At 38.7% G+C, this 26,610-nt stretch overlaps 1 protein-coding gene across 2 annotated transcripts in view; it reads left to right on the top strand.

Moving 5' to 3' along the window:
* The window catches only part of SLC6A14 (solute carrier family 6 member 14), a 156,043-nt gene that overhangs the window by 115,643 nt on the left and 13,790 nt on the right, over positions 1 to 26,610 (top strand). For both annotated transcript variants that reach the window (XM_089324660.1, XM_089324659.1), the window contains 9 exons: positions 977 to 1,138; positions 1,996 to 2,134; positions 5,468 to 5,600; positions 8,582 to 8,722; positions 16,769 to 16,997; positions 19,214 to 19,339; positions 21,435 to 21,553; positions 22,090 to 22,189; positions 22,445 to 22,554. In XM_089324660.1, coding sequence (XP_089180786.1) covers positions 977 to 1,138; positions 1,996 to 2,134; positions 5,468 to 5,600; positions 8,582 to 8,722; positions 16,769 to 16,997; positions 19,214 to 19,339; positions 21,435 to 21,553; positions 22,090 to 22,189; positions 22,445 to 22,554 — 1,259 coding nt within the window. The remainder of the gene's footprint in view (positions 1 to 976; positions 1,139 to 1,995; positions 2,135 to 5,467; positions 5,601 to 8,581; positions 8,723 to 16,768; positions 16,998 to 19,213; positions 19,340 to 21,434; positions 21,554 to 22,089; positions 22,190 to 22,444; positions 22,555 to 26,610) is intronic.

Genomic DNA, 26,610 nt, shown 5'->3' with positions numbered 1-26,610 from the left:
TTCATTTTTTACTTGTCAAAATGTTGGTTTGTAGTTGAAGGTGTAAGTATTAGGGAGTCAATAGGATATGAATTCTAAACTTTTAAAAAGAATGCCAATTCTGCCCACTCTTAACAGAATTTGCAGACCCAATAAGAAAGAGTAACAGGCGTGTTTGTTTTGGCCAATATGCATTTTTTAAAAGATTTTATTTATTTGAAAGGTAGAGTTACAGAGAGAGAGAGAGAGATCTTCCATCCACTGGTTCACTCCCCAAATGCCCACAACAGCCACAGCTGAGCCCATCCGAAGCCAGGAGACAGGAGCCTCTTCTGGGTCTCCCACGTGGGTGCAGAGGCCCAGGCACTTAGGTCGTCTTCTACTGCTTTCTTAGGGATTCATTTTATTTATTTGAAAAGCAGAGTTCAGAGAAAACAAGGTGGGAGGAGAAAGAGAGGAGAGAGAGAATATGAATGAATGAATGAATGAGTCTTCCATCTGCTCATACACTCCTCAGATGTTTGCCAGGGTCAGGGCTGGGTCTAGCTGAAGCTAGGAGCCTGGAGCTCCATCTGGGTTTCCCACGTGGGTGCTAGAAGCCCAGGCACTTGGGCCATCCTCTGCTGCTTTCCCAGGCACATTAGCAGGGAGATGATCAGAAGTGGCGCTGCCTGGTCTTGAACTGGCACTCATGGTACGGTGGTGTCTCAGGCAGTGGCTTAACCTGCTGTGCCACCATCTATCCCCCTTCCCTTTATCTTAATGCATTTTTCTAAGCAACTGAAAAACTGTTTCAGACAGAGCCAAACATAAAAACAATTAAATTTGGGAAGAACGTATTCAGACAGTATTACTCCCATCTCCACAACAAATTAAAATTTATTTGAAGCAGGTTTTTCATTTAAATGTTTGTTTTATAGAAATTGAGAACTTTTTTATAAATTAGGAAAAGAAATTTCACTTAAGTTTGTTTTTTATTAATTGTTCTCTTTTCCAGGTGTGGGAGTTACAATGGTCCTGATATCCGTTTTTGTGACAATCTATTACAATGTCATAATTGCCTATAGTCTTTACTACTTGTTTGCTTCTTTTCAAAGTGAACTGCCATGGAAGTATTGTTCTTCTTGGTCAGATGAAAACTGTAGCAGGTCACCTATTGGTAAATTTCATTTGTTTATTTTTAACAATACTGTCAAATCCATATAATTCTTCTGTATTTTTTAAATAATTGTAAAGGGTTAAATTGTTTTCTAATGAAATTAGGTACAATTATAATGGGTACATAGGACATTGGTGAAAACAGAATCTAGCATTTCCATTATCAAAATTGATTAATACAACATGTTAATCATTGGGGAGGGGGCAGTCAAGAAGGCTAACCCATGCCCAGGAATACTTTTTGCAGACATACTTTCTGGACAGGAGAGAAGGAAGAAAATGGGAAAGTATCAAAGAAAGAAAAAACTTTTCCATGATAGTAGTGTACGTGTCTCAGGACACAGTGGGCGTTGTCCATGCCATGTGTTACTCATCTTTGGGATAATGTAGCATCAATATTGTAGACTATTATCACTGCAATTACCTATGCTCATCACTATTTCCCATGTACATCCGAGGATAAAGTAATAAAGATTTCATGTTTTTGAGTAATTTAATGGCATCAATTTATCTATACAGGCTAGAATAGTAAGACATACTTGAAGTTCCTTAGAACACTAAGTTCCAACTGGAACAATTGTTACTCTGTAACTGTTATGGTTACTCTATTACTATAAAGACAGTCACAGTTTCAAAGGTCAGATAGTTTTACACCCAATCCCAGATTAATAGTGGAGAAGATTCAAGATGCTGAATACACATGTCTTATTTCATTGGAAGATTTCTATTCCACTGTCATCAAGTAAAAATTTAGAGAGGAATTTAAACATCTTACCATTAAAAACTTTTTTCCCAAGAAAGTATTCTTTTAAAACTAAGTACATGTCTGTGTCTCTATTTTTTTCTTGTCATTTTTAGTAACTCACTGTAATGTGAGTATTGTATCAGGGGAGATCATCCAAGTGAATAAAAGCTGGTTAAACCTCAACAATTTGACCTGTATCAATGGGAGTGAAATTTATCAGCCAGGGCAGCTTCCCAGTGAACAATATTGGGAGTAAGTATCTACTTCTTTTTTTAAAGATTTATTTATTATTTATTTGAAAGGCAGAGTTACAGGAAGAGAGACAGAGAGAGAAAAAGAAAGAGAGAGCAAGCAAGCTTCCATCTGCTGGTTCACTCCCCAAATGGCAACAATGGCCTGGGCTGTGCTATGCTGAAGCCGGGAGCCCAGAGCTTGGGTCCCTTTTTGGGTCATCTTCTTCTGCTTTCCCAGGCACATTGGTAGGGACCTGGATTACAAGTGGAGCATCTGGGTCTTGAACTGGTGCCCATAATGGATGCTGGCATCACAGGTGGTGGCTTTATCCGGTATACCAAAATACTGGCCCCAGTATTTACTTCTTAAGCTGATGTTATTAAATGGCTTTTAGGGAGCAGCTGTTGAGCCTAGCGGTTAAGATGACTGAATCCCATATTGGAATACCTGAGTTCAATTTCTGACTCTGGTTACTGACTGCATCACTGATGTCTTAAGTAGTTGGGTTTCTGCCACTCGTTTGGGAGATCTGGATTGAGTTCCTGCACTCCTCCTATCCTGGTCCAGCCTTAGCCATTGTGGGCATTTGAGGAGTAAATCAGTAGATGAGAGCGCTCTCTCTCTTTCTCTCTCTCTCTCCCCCCACCCCCACCTTCTGTCTCTGCCTCTCAAATAAAACATTTTTAAAGCTTTTATGAACAACACAATAATGTTCATCCTCTCCCTTAATTTATATTAATAGAAAAAAAATGGGAATCATAGCAGATTATACTTCATTTGACTCAAACGTTTACCTATCCTAGGTGAGTTGAAAGAAGCTCATATAAAGCAATTTGCCTTTTATAATTTCGTTGCCAAATACGTCCAACCCTGTCAGTTATGATTGATTTAGTGCCAACTAGCTATAAGTTAGGGTGTTGCTTTGAAGAAAATAAATCCACATTTTAGGGTATAATGAGAAGTTCAAATGATAAACATTTGAATGATAGGTTTTATTGGGGGAAAACTTTTATAGTTGTAATTCATTTTGTGCTTTTCTTACAATTATCATTGTAGGGTAAGAATAGATATTTTGAGTAATATTTGCTTTTGCTTATTTTAAATGATCTCTTTACACTCTCCTTACTATATGTCTACACATTACGCTTACCTAATGCTCTTGCCTGTACTACTGAATAAACCACTTTCTCATTCATATGTGACTTTTCTAAAAACTTAAAAAATTTAATTCACACATAAAAATTGTACATATTTCTTGATACATGTATACATTATGTCATGTCCAATCAGGCAAACTCATTTCCTCAATCATTTCTTTATGATAAAGACATTTAAAATCTTTTTTTAAAAAAATATTTACTTACTTGAAAGGTAGAATTCAGGAAGAGGGAGAGGGAGAGAGGGGTAGGGAGAGAGGGAGAGGGAGAAGGAGAAGAAGAGGGAGAGAGGGAGGGAGGGAGAGAGGGAGAGAGAGAGGGAGAGAGGGAGGAACAGAGAGAGAGGGAGGGAGAGAGAGAGAGAGGATATCTTCCATCTGGGTTGTTCACTTCCCGAAATGACTGTGACAATTGGGCCTGGGACAGGCTGAAGCCAGTAGTCAAGGACTCCATTCAGGTCTCCCACTGTGGATGGCAGGAGCCAAAGCACTTGGGACATTTTCTGCTGCTTCCCTAGGCCATTAGCTGGGCGTTGGATGGGAAGTGGAGCATCTGGGACCCCAAGAGGTCCTTGTCTGGGATTCCAGCTGTGCAGTTGGTGCATAGTGATGCACCACTATGCCACCCTCAAAAAATCATTTCTTCTAACTTGTTTCTTTTCTAGAAAGGGTTTATGTATTTATTTGAAAAGCAGTTACAGAGAGAGAGATTGCATTTCCATCTGCTGGTTTGGTCCCTAAATGGCTGCAATGGTTGGGGCTAGGCCAGGCTGAAGCCAGGAGCCTGGAACTCTATCGGGGTCTCCCATGTGGATGGCAGAGGTGCAAGAACTTGGGTCATCTTCCGCTGCTTTCCAGCACACCATCAGGAAGCTGGATAAGAAGCTGAGCAGCTGGGGATTGAACTTGTGCTCCAATATGGGATACGGTCAGAGCAGGCTGCAGTTTAATCAGCTGTGTCACACACAACCGGTGACTTCTTTTTCTTCTTGGAAAAATATTTAGTATATTATTGTTATCTGTATTCACCCTACTGTGGAATAGAACACCACAACTTATTTCTCCTTTATAACTATAGCTTACAACTATTGAGTAATATTTCTCTATCCCTGTCACCCCTCCCCTACTCCCTGCAGCGTCTGATAACTACCATTCTACCCACAGCTGCTATGAAATCAACATTTTCAGATATCACGTGCAGTGAGTTCATGCCACGCTTGTCTTTCTGTGCGTGGCTTACTTCATTTAACTTAATGGCTCCCAGTTCCAAATGTGTTGTTTCAAATGACAAAGATTTCATCTGTTCTTTATATGGCTGAATAGTGTTCCACTGTGTATATACATCACGTTTTCTCATCTGACTCTTTTAAACTTTTAGATCTTGAAATGTTTTCAAACATCAAACTAAGAATGAATATATATAAACATATATACATGTGTATATATAATATAATATAAGATGTGAATGATCCCACCATTTGGATTGGTTTATATGTACAAATATGGACTAAGGAAATAATTACTTTTGTTTTAAATGTATTTTTAATTACTTTAACTTGAGAAAAACATTATAAAAAGTAAAATAAAACTATGATATAAAGGAGCTTGAAATATTAAGAGGAAATTATAGATAAAAGAATCACAGATGTTTCACTTTTTATTTTTATTTTTTTGTGAGGAAAAGAGAGGCAGAGAGGCAGAGTTCCTAACTGCTGGTTCACTCTCTAAATGCTTGAAGCTAGGAGCCAGGAATTCAATCTGAGTCTCCCACATGGGTGGCAAGAAGCAAAATACTTGAGCTATCACCTGTTACTATCCAGAGTCCACATTAGCAAGAAGCTGGAATCAGGAGCCAGATGTGGGCCTTGGACATAGGTACTCCAATGTGGAATGCGAACATCTTAACAGCTAGGCCAAACACTTAATCAGGTAGATCTTTTATTCTAGGGTGTAGAAGCCTGGATTGGGTGCAATTAACCCAGAAATAAAGAGCCTGGCTTTTTAACGAACTATTCCCCCAGCCTTGCTACCCCTTCATAAAATAGTTTCTGACAGTACAAGGCTCGAAGAACACTAGTATATTAATATTATCTAATACTCATGGAGGTTCCCCCTGGATGAAAGATATTACAAAACTCCATGTAGGTTTTAAGACAAGTGATTGCATGTTCATAAAAGGTCTTATGTGTTTTCAGTAAAGTGGCACTCCAACGATCAAGCGGAATGGATGAGACTGGAGTAATTGTGTGGTATTTAGCACTTTGTCTTCTTCTGGCTTGGCTCATAGTTGGAGCAGCACTGTTTAAAGGAATCAAGTCTTCTGGCAAGGTAATTTGGAAAACACATTAGACAGTAATTGTAGCTGCTTTCCTATTTCATTGTAGTTCAATGTCAGGCATTATCGAACATGTGTTTTTTCTATAATGGGGACATTCAAATGTGTGAAAAGTTTTCTACGTAGGCATTCTAGCTCTAAGTAAATACACAAGATCACAGCTGTTTTTCAAAGTAAAACAAACAGGGGTCGGCTTTGTGCCATAGCCAGTAAAGCCACCACCTGCGACACTAGCATCCCATATTGGTGCCGGTTCATGTCCCTACTGCTCCACTTTCGATCCAACTCCATGCTAATGGCCTGGGAAAGCAGTGGAAGATGGCCCAACTCCTTGGGCCCCTTCCCCGTGTGGGAGACCCAGAAGAAGCTCCTGACCCTTATCTCCAGCCTGGTCCAGCCTTGGTCGTTGTGGCCATCTGGGGAGAGAACCAGCGTATACAAGATCTTTCTCTGTGTGCCTCTCCCTCTCTTTTTGTGTAACTCTATTTTTTTAAATAAATAAACAAAATCTTCACTCTTTAAAAAAAAAACACAAAAACTAGTACTAGAGTTGTACAATTACTCAAAACTTGGAGCCTTCTTGCTGAGGCCTGAGAGTATATTTCTTTTTTTTTTCTTTTATTTTTTGACAGGCAGAGTGGACAGTGAGAGAGAGAGAGAGAGAGAGAGAGAGAGAGAAAGGTCTTCCTTTTGCCGTTGGTTCACCCTCCAATGGCCGCCGCGGCCTGCGCATTGCGCTGATCCGAAGCCAGGAGCCAGTTGTTTTTCCTGGTGTCCCATGCGGGTGCAGGGCCCAAGGACTTGGGCCATCCTCCACTGCACTCCCTGGCCACAGCAGAGAGCTGGCCTGGAAGGGGGGCAACCGGGACAGAATCCGGCGCCCCGACAGGGACTAGAACCTGGTGTGCCGGCGCTGCAAGGCGGAGAATTAGCCTAGTGAGCCGCGGCGCCGGCCTAAGAGTATATTTCACAAATTTCTGTTCCACTCTAGAAATAAGCACTTAATAGAATTATATATTGCAATGTTGGGTTTGGAAATTCTAGTCCTTGTTTTATAGGATAACAGTATAAGTACTTCCTGAGTTGGAGAGAGAGAAAAAAATAGATTCTATGTAATCATTCTCTTAAATTAAGGTCTGCCTGAAGCTGGTGCTGTGGTGCGGCAGGTTAAAGCCATAGCATGCAGCACTGTCATCTCAAATGGGTGCAGGTTCTAGTCCTGGTTGTTCTACTTCCAATCCAGCTCCTTGCTGGTGTGTACCTGAGAAAGCAGTGCAGGATGGCCCAAGTACTTGTGTCCTTGCAACCTCCTTGGGAGACCTGGAAGAGGCTCCCAGCTTTGGCCCAGCCTAGCGCTGGCCATTGTGGCCATTTGGGGAGTGAACCTGTGTATGAAGATCTCTCTCTCTCTCTCTCTCTCTCTCTCTCTGTAACTCTGCCTTTCAAATACATAAATCTTTAAAAAAAGAAAAAGAAGGCTGCCCAATTTGACTCAGAACCTTCTCTGTCAGTGAAGAGACCCCTTAGAAAACACATTGTTATATTTTCCCATTTCATCGTTTTGTGATTTAAACTTCCAAATAGCATAATGGAAATTTTAGAGAACAACATAAAATTTTCTCTGTGAGCAGTTATATATTACTCAGAAAAATAAATATATGTTTGTAACTACTAGACTGAAAATTTTCTTACAAGTGGAAAACAGAACTAACTGCATGCTATCTTTGTTTTCCTAGTAAAATATCCAGCATATTTGCTTTATGTTAAATAGTATTGAGACATGTTTTACATGATGAAAAGACTATGACAATCACAAATCCAGTGGAAATTTCTCAAAATCTTTCACTGGAACATTTTTTGTATCCCTTGGTTCCTTTTCTTTTTTCTTTTTTCTTTTTTTGGTGTGGATATTGAGAGTTCATTAAAGGCCACTTACCGAGGCAATTCATTTTTATTGGTCTCTGGATGACTTGTTTAAATTGTCTCCTAGAGAATATTATCAAACATAGGACATCTGTGGATCAAAGGAATCATCTACATTAATGAAAAGTCCGCCTCAAAGGCAATCTGCTCATCTGGAACCACACATTATCTAGGACAGAAGAAGTACAATTGTGTGTGTGTGCTGTCAACTTCTCTTAATGGTAGCTTTAGCAATATTCACTTAAGCTTTCGTGGGATTTGGACATCTACTAAGCGATGCTTTCATTTGAAAGTCACTTTCTTTCTTACTTCAGTACAGTAGTTTACTGAGAGGACACATGGAGTTCCCTCAGACATGTATAAGTATACATTCATGAAAGAACTCTATCTAGATTCCAAGTCATCACTGCTGATATATTGTTTTTTATTTATTTATTTATTTATTTATTTTATTTTTGACAGGCAGAGTGGACAGTGAGAGAGAGAGACAGAGAGAAAGGTCTTCCTTTGCTGTTGGTTCACCCTCCAATGGCCACCGCGGCCGGCGCGCTGCGGCCGGCGCACCGCACCGATCCGATGGCAGGAGCCAGGAGCCAGGTGCTTTTCCTGGTCTCCCATGGGGTGCAGGGCCCAAGCACCTGGGCCATCCTCCACTGCACTCCCTGGCCACAGCAGAGGGCTGGCTTGGAAGAGGGGCAACCGGGACAGAATCCGGCGCCCCGACCGGGACTAGAACCCCATGTGCCGGCGCCGCTAGGCGGTGGATTAGCCTAGTGAGCCGCGGCGCTGGCGGTATATTGTTTATTTACACTATGAACCTGGGCAAATGCTTCTTCATACACCAAAGTGATTTTGAAAATGGGTCTTTTCAAAGTGTAAGTAGGAATAGGAAATTATTCTACCTTTGGCATTGGTATTATCAGGCTTATTAATGAATTTACAGAATCCCTAGCACTTTATTTTACCGATATCAACTGGCTAATTTACTCATACACAATCATATGCCATTATTTTTTTAAAAAAGAGTAACTTTTGGTTGTTTTTCTTGTAGGTGGTTTATTTTACAGCTCTTTTCCCCTATGTGGTTCTACTCATCCTTTTAATACGTGGAGCAACTCTGGAGGGTGCATCAAAAGGAATTTCATACTATATTGGATCACAGTCAAATTTTACAAAATTGAAGGAAGCTGAGGTAAGCATTTGGATTCAGATTATCTGAGGAAGCTAGCCTTAAAATCACATGCCAAAACTCTGGTTCCATATGAGTGTCATAATGTAATAGATTGCCAAAGAATATACAGTTCAATTTATTAGAGTTCCTGTCCACAAGGACATCTGACTTAGCTATTTAACATGAGACTAATGGTCATTAGAAATGAGATAATAGCTTTTAGCAATAGGATTTTAAATGTCATTTCATTCATGTAAGTAATCCTATTTACCCAAAATGATTTGAGGTTTACTAATGTGAAAAATAGTATTCCACACATATATACGTGCAAATTGGTGACTGAGACTTCGCGATTTTTTTTTGGATAAACTTAGAGTAACTTTAAAGATTAATGTTGACAGTTTAATGTCCTAATGTACATTTTACCTATCTTTAAAAGTGAATATCCCAAGAGTAAGATCAAATTTTGCCTAATGCATTATGAGGTTATAATACAAATTTGACAAGAATTAAACATCCCATAAACAAAACTGTTACTTGTACCAGAAAAAATAATCATGTGTCATGGATATGCATTAGATAACCTCCCTTTAATTTTAGTCTGTCTCCAGATGGTGGTTGTGTCATTGGTATGTAAGATCTTTTATATTTGACTGCAAATATTAGTGACAGTAAGTATAATAATTGTACTCTAGATAGTATGTCTCTATTGAGATAGCCTTAAAGTGCTTTTACCATTTTAGCATTCATATCACATTCTTAGGACACAATTAAGCTTCTGGTTAGCAAAAACCATATAATATTATATTTAAATGAAGAAGCACTATGTTAATATTATTTGCCATACTAGTAATACTATCCAAAAATGATATTAGCTTTAGTTTTCTATGGTACTCTTAGTGCAACTTATGCTACTTTCTAGCCAGTGCTGTTTTCATTTCTAGATACTTACATTATTATATTTAATTATTTTTGCAGTTATTTTTTCTGGTAAGCAATGTTCAGTTTATCAGATTTTAGTCATGGGAATCTGTCATTTACATTGTTGGAAATTGAAATGTCAATTTCTTATTTTTGTGTACCTTTCTTGGGCTCATTAGATTTTGCTCAGGTGATAGCCCACAATAGCTCTAAATTGTTTCAAAGCTATGAACTTTTATTATTTTAGTCTTGGAGATTAATATACTCTGATGATTTCGCAGGCTATGGCAATTCATTCTCTACTTATCTTGGGCCGCATTCTTTAACTTTTTTAATCTCTTCCCAACTGGAAGACCATTTTTCTTGGTGAATAAGAAATAAAGAAAATGAAAAGTCATATGCATTGCCTACTCATTGAAGTTATTAAACAAGATAAAATATGTTAATGCACTTTGAAAATGGTAATCTCATATACATATGAGCTAATATCCAATTATTTCAATTATTGACATTATACTATTTGATGGTACGTTAAAAACTTCATGGAAAAATGTCAATGAAAAACTAAGTTTATTTGTAGAAAAATTTGAAATTTGTGCATAGCTTTTTCATAATAGTCATTATCCATGGACTTTGGAAGACCCTTTCAAAGTTGTTTTTGTACCAAAGTAAACTTTTTTCATTTTATATTTTAATTTTAATTAATTTTTAGCAGATTCAGTATGATTCATTAAGTCCAAGAACATAATGATATTGCCTTCCTCCCTCCCTTCTTTCTCCTCCCAGCCTTCTTTTTACCTTTCCTTTTCTTTTTAGTTTTTGAGATAACATATTTTAAATTTACATCACAGTAAAAAATCTTAATACTTCAGTAAATAAAAAGTTAACAAGTAAAAAGCAAAAGGTCCCTATTTTAGTGGGAATATAGACAATGGCTGTAAAGAATAATTGAATGGAAAAATGACCATTTCACCCATACACAGCTTTTTTGTCAATTAGTCATTCATAATTTCTTTCAATGAAATAGAATGAATGACAACATAACATCTAAATATTTCCCGTTTGGTTATAAGATAATAATTAAGCCCATTTATACTTTAAGTCATTTCCTCTGAATAGTTTATTCACAGGAATAATTTTCTGTAGATTACAATGCAAATAATTATACATTACATTTTTGTATTCTGTTAAACATTTAATCCCATTTCCACAAACTTTTGCAATTCCCCTACATTGTCATAGTTACATTTTCCCTGAGAGGTAGACCCACGATTTCCTTTTTTAAAAAATTGCTGTTGGAATTTTTTTTTAAGGTTTATTTATTTGAAAGGCAGAGTTACAGAGAGGCAGAGGCAGAGAGAGACAGGCAGGTCTTCCATCTGCTGGTTCACTTCCCAAATGGCCAACAGCTGGCGCTGGGCAGATCTGAAGCCTGGAACTAGGAGCTTCTTCTGGGTCTCCCACATGGGTGGAGGGGCCCAAGGACTTGGGCCATCTTCTACTGCTTTCCCAGGCCACAGCAGAGAGCTGGTTCAGAAGTGGAGCAGCCTGGACTAGCACTGGTACCCATATGGGATGCCAGCACTGCAGGCTTTACCTGCTACACTACAGCGCCAGATCTCACATTTTTCTTTAAATCTTGTAATATTGAGCATAGTTGAAAAGTCCTTTGATTTTCTTTAAGTGGCTTTGATAAACTTCAAACATCTGGGCTTAATATTTTTTTGAAACTAGTCCCCCAGATTTGTATGACTATTTTATAATTGTCTATATTTTATTATCTCTATTATCCTTAAAAATATCAGAGCTAAATCTATCTCCTTGTGAGATACACTATTCAATCCTCCCACCCATTTTCTTCCCAATACAATATGACCCCAAGTTTTCTCTTTTGGATGTGTTGGCAATGAGAATTGTTTTTCTTAGATTTTCTTTATATTCCTTGAAATCCATGTTATAAACATAGGGTATAAATACATATTTTTTTTCCTTTTCTTGGATATTTGAAATCTCCAGGAGAGTAGAGAACCATATAAATTTATAGCTAGAGGCTCTGCAGAGATTATTTCACTAACTCCCACATTTCATAGTGGTGAAACTAAGAACCAGAAAGATTCATATTTAGCCAAGTGTACTCATCCAATCAGTGCAACTTGAATTAAGATTTCCTAATCCCTAATTTAGTAATCTTGCATATAGTTATGAGATTGATGAATACAGAGTGTATAACCATGTTTACAGTTTCACTTCTATTTGCAACCTAGGCACACATCATGGTGTGCAGTAGTATTCTTACATGACTCAGAATAGCCACAGCCATCTCCAGCTCCCCCTGTGTCACACGTGCATACATGCTCTGTCAAATGAAAGAGACTTAGAGATCAACATAAACATGCTGTTCATCTCAGTATGGACAATAGCCTAAGAAATAAGAGAATGTCTTATTTCTAGCATGATTTATATGTAAGAGAAATAACTTGGATCTATTTTGCATCTATTTATGTATCTGTATCTACAAGTATCTATCTTCTATATGTCTATTCATCCATTTTTTTTTTCATTCTGGCTTCCTACAATCTAGCATATGCTGTATTCTGAAGACCTAGTAATATGTATTTTACTCCATATAAAGTTTTTCTATTGAAATATCACTCAATGGGAAACTTATTCTTTTTAATTTTATATAGGAAACTTACAGTCATTTTATTAATTCATTTCATTATTAATTTTCCATAACAATAATAATAACAATTATTGGGCATCTTACTAATTGATTTGTGTTCATTATCTCATTTCATGTTGTCATCATTACTTGAACACTATTATTAGCTTCATCATCTCCATTTATTGATGAATAAAGAGCCCTAAAGAGGTTAAATAAATTGAAGTCAATGGCAGTTAGAGGTGTTGGTTGTAAATTTCATTCTTCTGACTGCAGTCATGTTACATTCCTGCCTTCCATTGACCAGTCCTGTTTTTAAACAAATAAAAAGACACTTGTTCCCAAATATATATCTACCCTGTTATTTGAAATCTGCACAATAACGTTTTTGGGGACAAGTAATGATTTATTTGTGGAATTTCCCTGTTTTTTTTTTTTAATTAATTTTATCTATTTGAAAGAGTTACAGAGAGAAAGAGAGGGATTGTCCAGCCACTGGTTCACTCCCAAAGTGGCCACAATGGCCAGGGCTGAGCCCGTTTGAAATCAGGAGCCAGGAGTTTCATCTGGGTCTTCCTTGTGAGTTGCAGGGGCCCAAGCACTTGGGTCATCTGCTACTTTTTCCAGGAACATTAGCAGGGAGCTGGATCGGAAGTGGAGCAGCCAGGACTCAAATAGGTGCCAATATGGGTGCTGGTGCTGCAAGTGGAGGCTTAACCAATTATGCCACAATGCTGGCCCTAGGAATTTCCCTGTTAAAATGGATTAAGCTAAATTAGTCTCTAAGTAATTATTGTTATTTAACAAAAGCTTTGGAAGGGTAACTTGTGAAAAGGAGACTAGTAAGGAGGTAGGATTAGGTGAAGCCTGTGGAGAGCTGTTTGAAGAGATGAGGCCAGCTAGCAGAAGCATTCATCAAAATAACGGAAGGGTTGGAGAAGGGGTATGTGGGAGGGTGGAGAAGAGATACCCAACTACAGTTAGAAGTATCAAGTTTGGGGCTGGTGCTGTAGCGTAGAGGGTAAAGCCACAACCTGCAGTGCCACCATACCATATGGGTGCCAGTTTGAGACCTGGCTGCTCCACTTCCAATCCAGCTCTTTGCTATGGCCTGGGAAAGCAGTAGAAGATGGCCCAAGTCCTTCCTTGGGCTCCTGTACCTTTGTGGGAGACCTGGAAGAAGCTCCTGGCTCCTGGCACAGGATCGGCACAGCTCCAAACAACTGGGGAGTGAACCAGCGGACAAAATATCTCTCTCTCTGCCTCTACTTCTCTATGTAACTCTGACTTTCAAATAAATAAATCTTAAAAAAAGAAGTACCAAGTTCTAGTGTTCCACAGCACAGTGGGGTGACTGTCGTTCTCAATAATATAATATGTACTATATAAACAACTGGAAGTTATGAGCTGGGAGGCTTTAAACATGAGGAAGGGTGGGGAGGCAGGAATACTGATCAACTTATTTGTTCAGTTCATGCTGTGTTCATGTGTTTAAATTTTACTGTTCCCCTTACAGGTGTACGAATATTGCATGTTAATTAAATTTTTTAAAAAATAGCAAGGAATAAGGGAACAAGATGATTTAAAAGGTGCTTAAATGTATCACAATTCTGCAAAAAAATGTCTAGCACTAGGCTTGTTAAGGATTAAAGTGCTTCTGTTGTTACAAAATGGAAATGAAGAGTCAGTAGAATTCCAGTCAAATTCCTTATACAGTTTACTGTGGAACTTGAAAAGTAAGCCTAAAATTTGTATGAGACAAAAAAGCCGATAAACCCTACCATATCTGAGGAAGGTGTTTGGAGAGTTTGTCCTACAAGATATGAAACAATGCTCTTGTAGTTAAAATAATGTAGTGCTAGCATTATATATATAATATATATGTATAATGTATATATGCATATATGTATATGTGTGTGTGTGTGTGTGTTCCACACACCACAGTGGAACAGAAGACAGATCTTAGAAATAGATTCACAAGCAAATGGAGCTTGATATGTGGCAGAGATTGCAAAGCAGGTCAGTTGGGAAAAGGACAGACTATACAATTGATATAATTCATATTGAATCGATATCTAAATGATATAATTGATCATATCAGTTATCCTTGAAACACTGATAATCCCATCTGGAAATAACATGAATTGAAAATTCCACATCTTGGGGCCTGGCGCCGTGGCACACTAGGTTAATCCTCTGGCTGTTGCACCGGCATCCCATATGGGCACCAGTTCTGTTCCCGGTTGCTCCTCTTCCAGTCCAGCTCTCTGCTGTGGCCTGGGAAAGCAGTGGAGGGTGGCCCAGGTCCTTGGGCCCCTGCACCCGCATAGGAGACCGGGAGGAAGCTCCTGGCTCCTGGCTTCAGATCAGCATAGCTCCGGCCGTTTAGGCCATTTGGTGAGTGGACCGACAGAGAGAAGACCTTTCTCTCTGTCTCTCTCTCTCTCACTGTCTCTAACTCTACCTGTCAAATAAATAAATAAAATCTTTAAAAGAAAAGAAAATTCCATATCTTAATACATATTGATATTATTATCAATTTCATAGCCGGCGCCGTGGCTCAATAGGCTAATCCTCCACCTTGCGGCGCCGGCACACCGGGTTCTAGTCCCGGTTGGGGCGCCGGATTCTGTCCCGGTTGCCCCTCTTCCAGGCCAGCTCTCTGCTATGGCCAGGGAGTGCAGTGGAGGATGGCCCAGGTGCTTGGGCCCTGCACCCCATGGGAGACCAGGAAAAGCACCTGGCTCCTGGCTCCTGCCAGGATCAGCGCGGTGCGCCGGCTGCAGCGGCGGCCATTGGAGGGTGAACCAACGGCAAAAGGAAGACCTTTCTCTCTCTGTCTCTCTCTCTCACTGTCCACTCTGCCTGTCACAAAAAAAAAAAAAAAAAAAAAAAAAAAAAAAAAATACATATTGATATTATTATCAATTTCAAGTGAATTGAATATTTAGCAATATAGGCAAAAACCTTAAATCTTTCAGAAGAAAATATAGAATAGTATCTTTGTAACCTTGGGACAAGGAAATTTTTAGGTACCAGAGATCAAGGAAAGTATCTGCTTATATAAGCAAAGATGGATGCCTTTAGCTATATTAGCCAACAAAAACTTTGGTTCATCAAACAACATAATGTCAAAGTGAAAAAAAAAAAAACATTGGGAGAAAAAATTCAACATGTATAATAGACAAAGGATTAGACTCCAAATTGCATAAAATATTCTTGGAAATAAGACAAATAACTCTAAGAAATAAACTGACAAAAGGCAAATTTCACAGAAAAAAATCCTATGGAAACAAAAAACACAGCAAAAGGTACTAATCCTTTTAAGTAATTGAGAAAATCAAAATTCATATTTCATAGCCACAGCTTGGATCATATTATGAAGTCTGACTGGCATTGTGGCACAGCAAGTTATTCCGTCACCTGTGACACTGGCATCCCATATGAGTCCTGGCTGCTCTCCTTCCCATCCAGTTCTGTGATAATGTGCCTGAGAAAGAAGTATATGATGACACAAATATTTGTCCTCTGCCATCACTTGGGAGACCTGGATGTAGTTCCAGGCTCCTGTCTTTAATCAGAGAAAGAGAGAGATCTTCCATCTTCTAGTTCACTCTCCAAATGGCTGCAGTGACAAGCCTGGGCCAGGTTTAAGCCAGGAGCCAGGAATTCCATCATGGTCTCTGACATGGGTGGCAGGGGCCCAAGTACCTGGGCCACCGTCCACTGCCTTCCTATGTTCATTAGTAGGAAGCTGGATCATAAGCCAGGACTCAAGTCGGCTGAAGTTGCAAGTGGAGTCTTTTTTTTTTTTAAGATTTATTTTATTTATTTGAAAGACAGAGTTACAGAGAGAGGTAGACAGAGAGAGAGGTCTTCTATCTGCTGGTTCACTTCCCAGATGGCCGCAATGGCTGGAGCTGTGCTGATGCGAAGCCAGGAGCCGGGAACTTATGGGTCTCCCATACGGGTGCAGGGGTGCAAGGACTTGGGCCATCTTCCACTGCTTTCCTAGGCCATAGCAGAGAGCTGGATCAGAAGTGGAGCAGCCAGGACTAGAACCGGGGCCTATACGGAATGCCGTTGCTTTAGGCCAGGGCTTTAACTCACTGCACCACAGTGCTGGCCCTGCAAGTAGAATTTTAATCTACTGCACCACAGTGCCAGCCCCACATGCTGAATTTTAGAAAAGCAAATTGTGTAAATTTACATGTCTTAAGATGCCTTTTATATGAATTCAAATACATGCAAAGTTAAATATAAAGAAAAGGCAATGATAAACACAAAAGTCAGAATGGCATTTACCACTGGAGGGTGTAAAGGTGAAAAGGCTGGTAACATTTTATTTCCTAAGCTTGGTAGTGGTTACATGGGTGTTCAATTCATTGTTATTTTTAACATATATACATCTGTATGTGAAATATTTTATACAAATGAAAAATTAAGGGTATTGTTTTAAAATAGTAAATTATTTTCTCTTATAGGTTTGGAAAGATGCTGCTACTCAGATATTTTATTCCCTGTCAGTAGCTTGGGGTGGCTTAGTTGCTCTATCATCTTACAATAAGTTCAATAATAACTGCTACTCTGATGCCATTGTAGTTTGTTTGACAAACTGCCTAACTAGTGTGTTTGCTGGATTTGCTATTTTTTCTATATTGGGACACATGGCTCATATATCTGGAAAGGAAGTCTCTCAAGTTGTAAAATCAGGTACATATTATCAACTTCATTTAATTCAATGTAGTTCACTTATGAAACTCTTACATAGTTTATAGCAATTTACTTAATACACTTATGACTTAGGTTATTCTGCTTCCTTTCTCATTTCATCTTGTTTAATTTATCTTAATAATGTACAAATTCTTAGATAATTTGGGTTAATAAGAATGCTTTTGGGGACAACTTTTTAAGGAGACATGCTGTTTTTCTGAATTTGCTTAGTCCTTAATATGATCCACTTACTGCACAATTACAAGTTTGGGGCTTCATGCTAATCACTCCCCATGCATTGTGAAAGAAAGAGACAATGTATACACGAATTTGCCTATGTAAAATATAGCAATGGGTCTGAATTTTTCAACCACTAGTATCATATAGAGACTCAAAAGATTTAAGGAGCTTTAAGTGTTGAGCTGTTTCCAGCTTTAAAGAAATGTAATTAAAGAACCTCCTATCTTTAAACATATAAGCTAGGAATGTTTAGTTATCTGGCTAAAGAGTCTTGGGAAAAGAACCCTATAGGTCTTTTAAGTAGAAATTCCTCATTAAATTTTTATTATGACATTCTTTGTTAGAAATAAGGATGAATGAGTACAGATTGTCAGGACTAGAAGGGACCTTGGAGATCACTGAGTGTCCAGCTCCTCATTTACAGATGAGGGACTGGTGCACAGAAATTTTCTATATTTAGCAAGTAATAGAGAAGCCAGACTAGAAGCTAATTTTCATGAATCCTATGTCAGCTCTTTCGGAGATTAGGGAACATTAAAATACTTAAATCTATGCATCACAAAATGAAAGTTGAACCAAATAACAAGCATCTCTAAAAGTAACATCAAATAGAAAATATGATGCAATCTATAGTTGTATTACATGCAATATTTCAGGAAGCCATATACTGGCAAAAATGGCACTACTTATGGAGATTCTGGGTGAACATCTGGAGAGAAGGTTGAAGACTAAATTGTCAGTTCTATAAATGTTTCTGTTTGAAATTTAGGTTAAGATTAGGTGGGCTAATTTAGATTTTTGGAGTTTAAGACAGTTGTCTTTCTTCATCAATCTTTTTTAAGGATTTATTTATTTATATTAAAGGCAGAATCACAGAGAAAGTGAGAGCATGAGAGAGAGAGAGAGAGAGAGAGAGAGATCTTCCATTTGTGGTTCATGCCCCAAATGGCTGCATTGCCAAGGCTAGGCCAGACTGAAGCCAAGAGCCAGGAGCTTCATCTGGGTCTGCAACATGAGTGCAGGAGCCCAAGCACTTGAGCCACCTTCCGCTGCTTTCCCAGGTACATTAGTAGGGAACTGAATCTGAAGTGGAGCTGCTGGGACTTGAACTGCTGCCCATACAGGATGCCACCATCATAGGCACTGTCCTAACCTGCTGTGACATAATGCCAGCCCCTGTTGATCTATCTTAATAAAATGAAATCAAACAAAACCCTCTAAAATAGTTTAAATTTCTAATGTGAGAAATATGTCATTTATAAATTATCTCACTAGCTTAATTCATGTAACATGTTCACATTATCACATTGTAAAAACATTTTTTAAAATTTTATTTAAGTTATACAAGTTTCATGTATTTCATATATAAAGATTTAGGAACATTGTGACACCCCCCCTCCACACACTCTAACCCTTCCTCCTCCCTCTCACATTCCCACTCTTAATATTTTTAAAAGTAAAAGTGAGTGGGGCTGGCACTGTGGCATAGTGGGTTAAGCTGCTGCCTATGATACCAGCATCCCATATGGGCACAGATTTGAGTTCTGGCTGCTCCACTTCTGATCTAGCTCCCTGCGAATGCACCTGGGAAAGCAGTAGAAGATGGCCCAAGTCCCTGGGCCCCTGAATCCCCATGGGAGACCTAGAAGAAGCTCCAGGCTCCAGTCTTCCACCTGGCTCAGCCTCAGCCATTTCGGCCATTTGGGGTGTGAACCAGTGGATGGAAGGGCTCTCTTTCTCTCACTCTCTCTCTCTCTCTCTCTCCCTCTCCCCCATCCCCCTCTCCTTCTTCCTCTGTAACTCTGCCTTTCAAATAAATAAATACATGTTTTTTAAAAAGTGAAAATAAGTTACTTGTTAACATATGTCATGGATTGCAGTGCTAAAATAAAAGGAGTTATTTCTATTATTTTGAAAATTTCCAAAAAATGTGAATTTTTTTAACAACTAATTTAGAATACCATACATTTTCTTAGGTTTTGATTTGGCATTCATTGCCTATCCAGAAGCTCTAGCCCAGCTCCCAGGCGCCCCATTTTGGTCCATATTATTTTTCTTCATGCTTTTAACTTTGGGCCTGGATTCTCAATTTGCTTCCATTGGTAAGTAACATCTCCAGTGTTTCATATCCCCCATGGTTCCTCTGCTCAAAAGCATGCTTGTTTTCTTACCCCTAACAACTCCGCTAGCAGTTACTCCAGAATGCTCTTTCTGAATAATTTTTAAATTCAAAAGTTTATTTTTCAAGATGTATTTTATTTATTTGAGACAGAGAGAGCACTCCCCTCCACTGCTTCACTCTCCATTAGCTTTTTCAGGATCTCTCATGTGGCTGGCAGTGGCCCAAGCCATTGGACCATCTTTCACTGCTTTCCCAGGCCATTATCAGGGAGCTGGATTGGAAGTGGAGCAGCTGGGACTCAAACCCATACCCGCATGAGATGCTGGTGTCACAGGCAGTGACTTTACCTGTTAGGCCACAATGCTGATTTCTCAACTTAAATTTTAAATATGGAAAAGTACAAAGTATCCATGTACCTGACCTTCAAGAGGAAAAAAATTAATATTTTTTATACTTGGCTTTATTATAGTTTTTTAAAAAGTTTCATTTATTATTTATTTGAAACTCAGAGTTCGGCCAGAACTGTGCTGAAGCCAGGAGCCAGGAGCTTCTTCTGGGTCTCCCACGTGGGTGCAGGGGCCCAAGTACTTGGGCCATCTTCTACTGCTTTCCCAGGCTGTAGCCAGGGAGCTGGGTCCACATATTTTTTTTAAAAAAATAAACTATTAAAGATGAATTTGAAGTTCTCTGTGTTTCCCTAAAACAATTGATTTTTTTCCTAGAAGAAGCCATTGCTCTGGATTGTGCATATTGTTCAGTCCATATTTGTTTGTATTTTATATATAACTAACAAGCAGACTCTAAATATGAATTTTCTTTCATATCCTGATGGTTGTTTTTTTCCATGTATTATCAATCCACGTTGATAAATACAAATAGATCTAGTTAATTCACAATCTATTTGTTGCAATAAAAATAAGCATTTGGATTCCAATTTTTTTATTATACACACTGCTGAAGTGCCTATCCTTATACATGTCTTGATGTACACATAGCAATGTCCTCTAAGATACGTGACTAGGAATTCTGAAACAATTTTCTGTTTTTAATAGATTTATTTATTTACTTGAGAGGCATGGTTACAGAGTGGGGGGGAGAGATAGAGAGAGAGAAAGGCTTCCATCCACTGGTTCACTCCCCCAAATGGCTGCAATGGCCGGAGCTGGGCCTATCTGAAGCCAGGAGCCAGGAGCTTCTTGTGGGTCTTCCACATGGGTGCAGGGGCCCAAGGACTTGAGTTTATCTTCCACTGCTTTCCCAGGCCATCAGCAGGGAGCTGGATCAGAAGTGGAGCAGCCAGAACTCAAACCAGCACCCATATGGGATGCTGGCTCTACAGGCAGATGTTTAACCTACTACACCACAGTGTCAGCCTCTGAAACAATTTTCATCATGTCACTCTTAAATAATACATTTGCATAGTTTACTCTATGGGATGATTCCTCTGGTTAACTTTCAAAGCCCTTGAAAATCTCAATTTCTAATCTCTATTTCTTAGTCCTTCCCTTCATATGTCCTTATATTTGTAGCCAGTTCTCTAGTTAATGAACAGTTTTATTTCTTATACTGAAGTTCATCTGTATCCCTACTATGTATTCAGTATTCCTTTGATTTAAACCCTCTATAGACTGTTACTAATATACCAATATGAGATGTTAACAATAGGGGAAGCTGGGTGTGGGAACATATGGGTACCCTTTGTACCACTTCACAATTTTGTTTTACATTAAAAGCAATATCATTTAGCAGAAAAAGACCTAAATAGATTGCTATATTTCCTACAACCCTCTTTTGAACTACTTCAGCCCCAGAGACCTTGTAGTTGCTGTCAATGAAAAACTTTATAAAACAGACTAAAAGCAACAAATGGAACTGTATTTCAATTTCATCAGCACCAGAAGTGCTGACTGCTAATAGAAAAGACTATCAGTTTTTAAAAGCAAGGAGCAGGGCTGAGAGTACATTCTGAACATATATTACAAATTTGCTTAACAAAGGTTGAAGTCTGTGATTATCTGAATTGGCAAAGGAGTTGACTGATAACATGCCCCCCCCCCCCCCTTTTTCTTCTGAAGAAACTATTACAACAACGATCCAGGATTTATTTCCCAAACTGATGAAGAAAATGCGCGGTCCCATAACTTTGGGTTGCTGCTTGGTTTTGTTTCTCCTTGGTCTCGTCTGTGTGACTCAGGTATACTACAGTTTTTCTTCCCATAGACAAAATATTAGTTGAAACACATTTTATAATTCAAGTTAGGAAACCTTGTCTTAGAAGGATGTTTACTGACACTCCAAAATTCAACTTGGATCAGGGTTTTTGAGTTTCAGCTTATTTTTCCTTATTATAACCTTGTGAGTAATTATACTTTTCCAAGGAAGAAGCTCAGTAATAGACAATTTTCCCAATTAAAATAAGGTTATTGATTTTAAATAGAGACTACCAGTTACTTGGCAGCTGCTACAGAACATAAGACATTGCATACGATTTTGACAATCAACTATTGTAAATGCTTATTTTTCCCCCAGTGACTCAGTATGGAATAAAAAGTTTTTGAGATATTAGAGCCACATTTTTGTTTACATTTGCAATACCCACATTCGCATTTTAGCATAAGTGAAACTAAAGATTAGATGTGAAGATTAAATTCAATTAATAGATTCAATTTTAATATATAAATAATAAAGTAATTAAATTATACTTTGAAGTAATTGATTTTTTTTTGGTAGGCTGGAATATATTGGGTTCTTCTGATTGACCACTTCTGTGCTGGATGGGGCATTTTGATTGCAGCTATACTGGAAATAGTAGGAATCATCTGGATTTATGGTAAATAATAACTATAGAATTTTCAACCAGTCTTATTTAAATAGTTTAGCATCATTCCTTTTCATTCATTATGCTAACATAATTATGTTATTATAATTGTAAAATATAATAAACTGTACAAAATACATTTGGAAGAGCATATAGTTGCAGATGTATACTTCATTGTTGTAGTTACACAGAAAGATAATTTGTGTCACATGATTATTGGAGAAAAATGTGAGCAAGGCCTCAATGCATATTTTATGTTTTCTTTAGGAGGGAACAGGTTTATTGAAGATATAGAAATGATGATTGGTGCAAAGAGGTGGATATTCTGGCTGTGGTGGAGAGCTAGCTGGTTTGTCATTACACCTATCCTTTTGATTGTAAGTAATAATATACCATGAATTTTATATCACATTTAAGCATTTCTTTTTTTTAGTTTATTTTTTTATTTATTTATTTTTTTATTTTTTAACAGGCAGAGTGGACAGTGAGAGAGAGACAGAGAGAAAGGTCTTCCTTTACCATTGGTTCACCCTCCAATGGCCGCCGCGGCCGGCGCACCGCGCTGATCCGATGGCAGGAGCCAGGAGCCAGGTGCTTTTCCTGGTCTCCCATGGGGTGCAGGGCCCAAGCACCTGGGCCATCCTCCACTGCACTCCCTGGCCACAGCAGAGAGCTGGCCTGGAAGAGGGGCAACCGGGACAGAATCCGGCGCCCCAACAGGGACTAGAACCCGGTGTGCCGGCGCCGCTAGGCGGAGGATTAGCCTAGTGAGCCACGGCGCCGGCAAGCATTTCTGATATAAATTTAAAGAATAACACTGGAGGCAATAAGACAAAGTAATAGTGTTATAAATGAATGATTTTAAAAGTGTTTTACAGTATTCATGGTTGTTACTTCCAAATTGCATAGGTTAAAATGCCTTTGCTGTAATTACAGAGAGAGGGGGAGAGATAGAAAGAGAAGTCTTCCATCTACTGGTTCACTCCTCAAATGGCTGTAACAGTCTGGGCTGAGCCAGATCAAATTCAGGAGCTTAGAAACCCATCAGAGTTTCTGGTGTGGGTGGCAGGGGCCTAAGCACTAGAGCCATCATCTGCTGCTTTCCCAGGTACATTAGCAGGGAGCTGGATCAGAAGTGGAGCAGCCAGTACTCAAGCCAGCCACATATGGGATGTAGGCATCGCAGGCAGCAGCTTAACCCGTTGTGCCACATCGCCTTGCTTGCAGTATTATTTTTAAGCCCATGGGTTTAAACATTTACCATTTGAGAAAATAGTCTCCTGTAAATTTCAAAGTTATTGATGACTTAAAATTTATCAATAGGTAAAAACTATAAACCATTATTTATAAAAATAAATCATGAATTCGCTTATTCCTTTAAAAATATTCTGAGATATCAATAATTTTCTTAACTTCTCTGCTAAGGACAGAAAATATGAAGATGCATTATGGCCCAGATCTTGCTTTGAAGGAATTTATTTTAAATATACTGATTGCTGAGAAGCAAAGCTCAGATTTTAGTACATAGTTTTTCTCTTTATGAGGGAGGTTGTTGGTATCTGAAATTACCATAAGAAACTCACCTGTGTCTATAGAGATAATGGTTTATATTAATAAATTCTATTTTAAAAGTATTTTTGTTACTTGAAAGGCAGAGTTAGAGAGGAAAAGAGAGAGAGAGAGAGAGAGAGAGAGAGAGAGAGAGAGAAAGAGAAAGGTATCTTCCTTCTGATGGTTCACTCCCTAGATGGCCTCAACAGCTGGAGGTTTGGTGATCCGAAGCCAGGAGCCAGGAACTTCTTCTGAGTCTCCCACGCGGGTATAGAGGCCCAAGGACTTGGACCATCTTCTAGTACATTCCCAGGCCATAGCAGAGAGCTGGATCTGAAGTGGAGCAGCTGGGACTTGAACTGGTGTCCATATGGGATGCCGGCATTGCAGGTGGTAGCTTTACCCCACTACAGTACAGCGCCAGCCCCCTATATTAATACATTCAACACTTAATACTATTTAGGAGCTGAAGGAAAGGAAAAAATGTCTTACTAGAAAGACATGACATATAGACACAGACTCTTCAAATAACAGTTCAGGACAGTAAATAGCTGAGTACCAAATAAATACTTTATAGGATTAAGATAATATTGGTGTTAGGGTGGGAGCATAAGATTATAGATATGTTTTGTTTCTCATTGCCTTTAGGCCTCAAAGGTTTTCTTTTCTTTTTTTATTTTATTATTAAAGATTTGTTTATTTGAAAGTGTTACAGACACACCCACAAACACACTCACCCCCAACCCTCCCCGCTCCCCCACATCTTCCATCTGCTGATTTCAGGGCTGGGCCAGAAGCATGGCACTCCATCTGGGTCTACCAGTGGGTTGCAAGGGTCCAACTACTTGGGCCATCAACCTCTGCCTTCCCAGTTGCATTAGTCGGGAGCTAGATTGGAAATGGAGCAGCTGGAACTCGAACCAGCACTGCAGGTAGAAGCTTTAACCCTCTGTGCCAAAATGCCCGACCTTTTTTTTTTTTTTTAAAAAAAAGATTTATCTATTTATTTGAAAAGCAGAATTACTGTAAGAGAGGGAGAAACAGAGAGTTAAAGATTTTCTTAGCAAAGACCATTAAGTAAGTTCATGCAGGATTTACTTCCCAGCTGAAGTATCATATTTAGGGGGTATACATTTTTTTTTTTAATGTTATGAGACCCATTTCAAATAGTGAGTAATTTGGAACTGGACGTTGTTAGGAAAAAAGTTGAAGATTGGTGTCTCCTCACACAAGGCACCAAAAAAAAATATTAGGAAAAGAGAAGCAGATTGGTGCCTCCTTACACAGTGCACCAAAATGTTAGGAAAAGGGATTCAGAATAGAGAGGAGGCAGTGTACAAATTTACAGCCAGACCAAATTTATTCAGAGAAAATAAATCTGTAGAGGTGGGTGACTTACCTGCCCACGTGCCCGTGATGGAACATGGAGGCCCTGACCCCCAGGGACCAGGCCTATTTTTATTTTAGGAGGGCTGGGGACGGGGGTGGGTAGGGGGCAGCAGGCAGAGGCGAATTCCTGGAATGGTCTTTCAGGTGTTCAGAGCAACTGGTCTTTCAGGTGGCTCTAAGGGGTGGGGTATGAAGGCAATAGGGTGTAAGACTCAGTTGAGTTTCAAGGGCAAGGAATACATTCCAAAGTTTATCTCTTTTGAGCAATGAGAGGGAATGGCTGAGGTTTATGTCCTTATTCCATCAGACGTGATGGATTAATATATTTGGGTACTTCATATTACTGCTAAATGACATTAAAAGTGCTGCTAAAGGGCTAGCACTGTGGTGCAGTGGGTTAAGCCGCCATCTGCAATGCTGGCATCCATTTTGAGTGCTGGTTTGAGTCCCAGTTGATCCTCTTCCAATCCAGCTTCCCACTAATGTGTCTGGGAAAACAGTGGAAGATGGCCTAACTACCTGGGTCCCTGCATATGTGGGAGATCAGGATGGAGTTCCAGGCTCCTAGTTTGGGCCTGCCCCGGCCTTGGCTGTTGAAGCCATTTGGGAGTAAAACAGAAGATGGAAGATGGATCGATTCTCCCCTCCTCCCCTTTCTTTCTGCCTTAGAGATAAATGATCTTTTTTCAAAAACTAAAAAATGCCATTAAATATCTTTCCCAATCTTACAAATATCTACAATAAAGTAAGACCCTTAGCAACTTAGAAGACCTGAGTAGACTTTTTAACCAGTTAATTTTCATTTATTGCACAGATTTGACAGTTTTACTTTAAAACACAAAACATTAAATATTAAATGACTACCATCTATTTTGTATAAAATCATGTATATTGGAATCCAGCATTCCTCACTGTTCTCTTATAGTTATGCACAATTATGGTAATTGTGAAACATTTAAATTTCTCTAATTAAATTTAATTAGTGGAATTAATGCATTTAATTCTAAAGTTATACTTGCATGTCTATTTATAAAGATCTTACAGACTATTGTTTATTCATTGATTTTAGTAAAACAAAGAGAGCTAAATTTGGGAATCCACTGGGAGATCTTTGGGTTTTGTTTGTTTTGTTTTACTTTACAGATTTCTAAATATTTAGTTTTGATGCTTCAATATCACCAGTTGGTTTTTTAAAAAAAAAAAAACAATTTTAACTTGGCCTTAAAGTGAATTCATCTTTAATATTCATATTTTTCTGTAGTGCTAAACATATATTGAGCTTTTGTCTTTCCTTTTCCTTTTTTTTTCAGTAAGAGGCTGAAGTGGAGTGTGCTTTGGTAAACAGGCACCAGTAATGACTGTAAATGCATGTAATGCATGTTTTGGGGTTGGAGAAAGGGGTACTCTGTACAGTGGAAATAATAGAAACAATTGCTGAACAAGGGGAACAGCACGACCACTAAAATGTACTTTTTTAAAAAAGATTTATTTGT

Source organism: Oryctolagus cuniculus, chromosome X (assembly GCF_051225735.1).
Source record: "Oryctolagus cuniculus isolate XC-2025 breed Fujian yellow rabbit chromosome X, ASM5122573v1, whole genome shotgun sequence".
NCBI classification, from domain to species: Eukaryota; Metazoa; Chordata; class Mammalia; order Lagomorpha; family Leporidae; genus Oryctolagus; species Oryctolagus cuniculus.
Note: the sequence above shows the minus strand (reverse complement) of the source record. Positions and strands in the feature narration are given on the sequence as shown.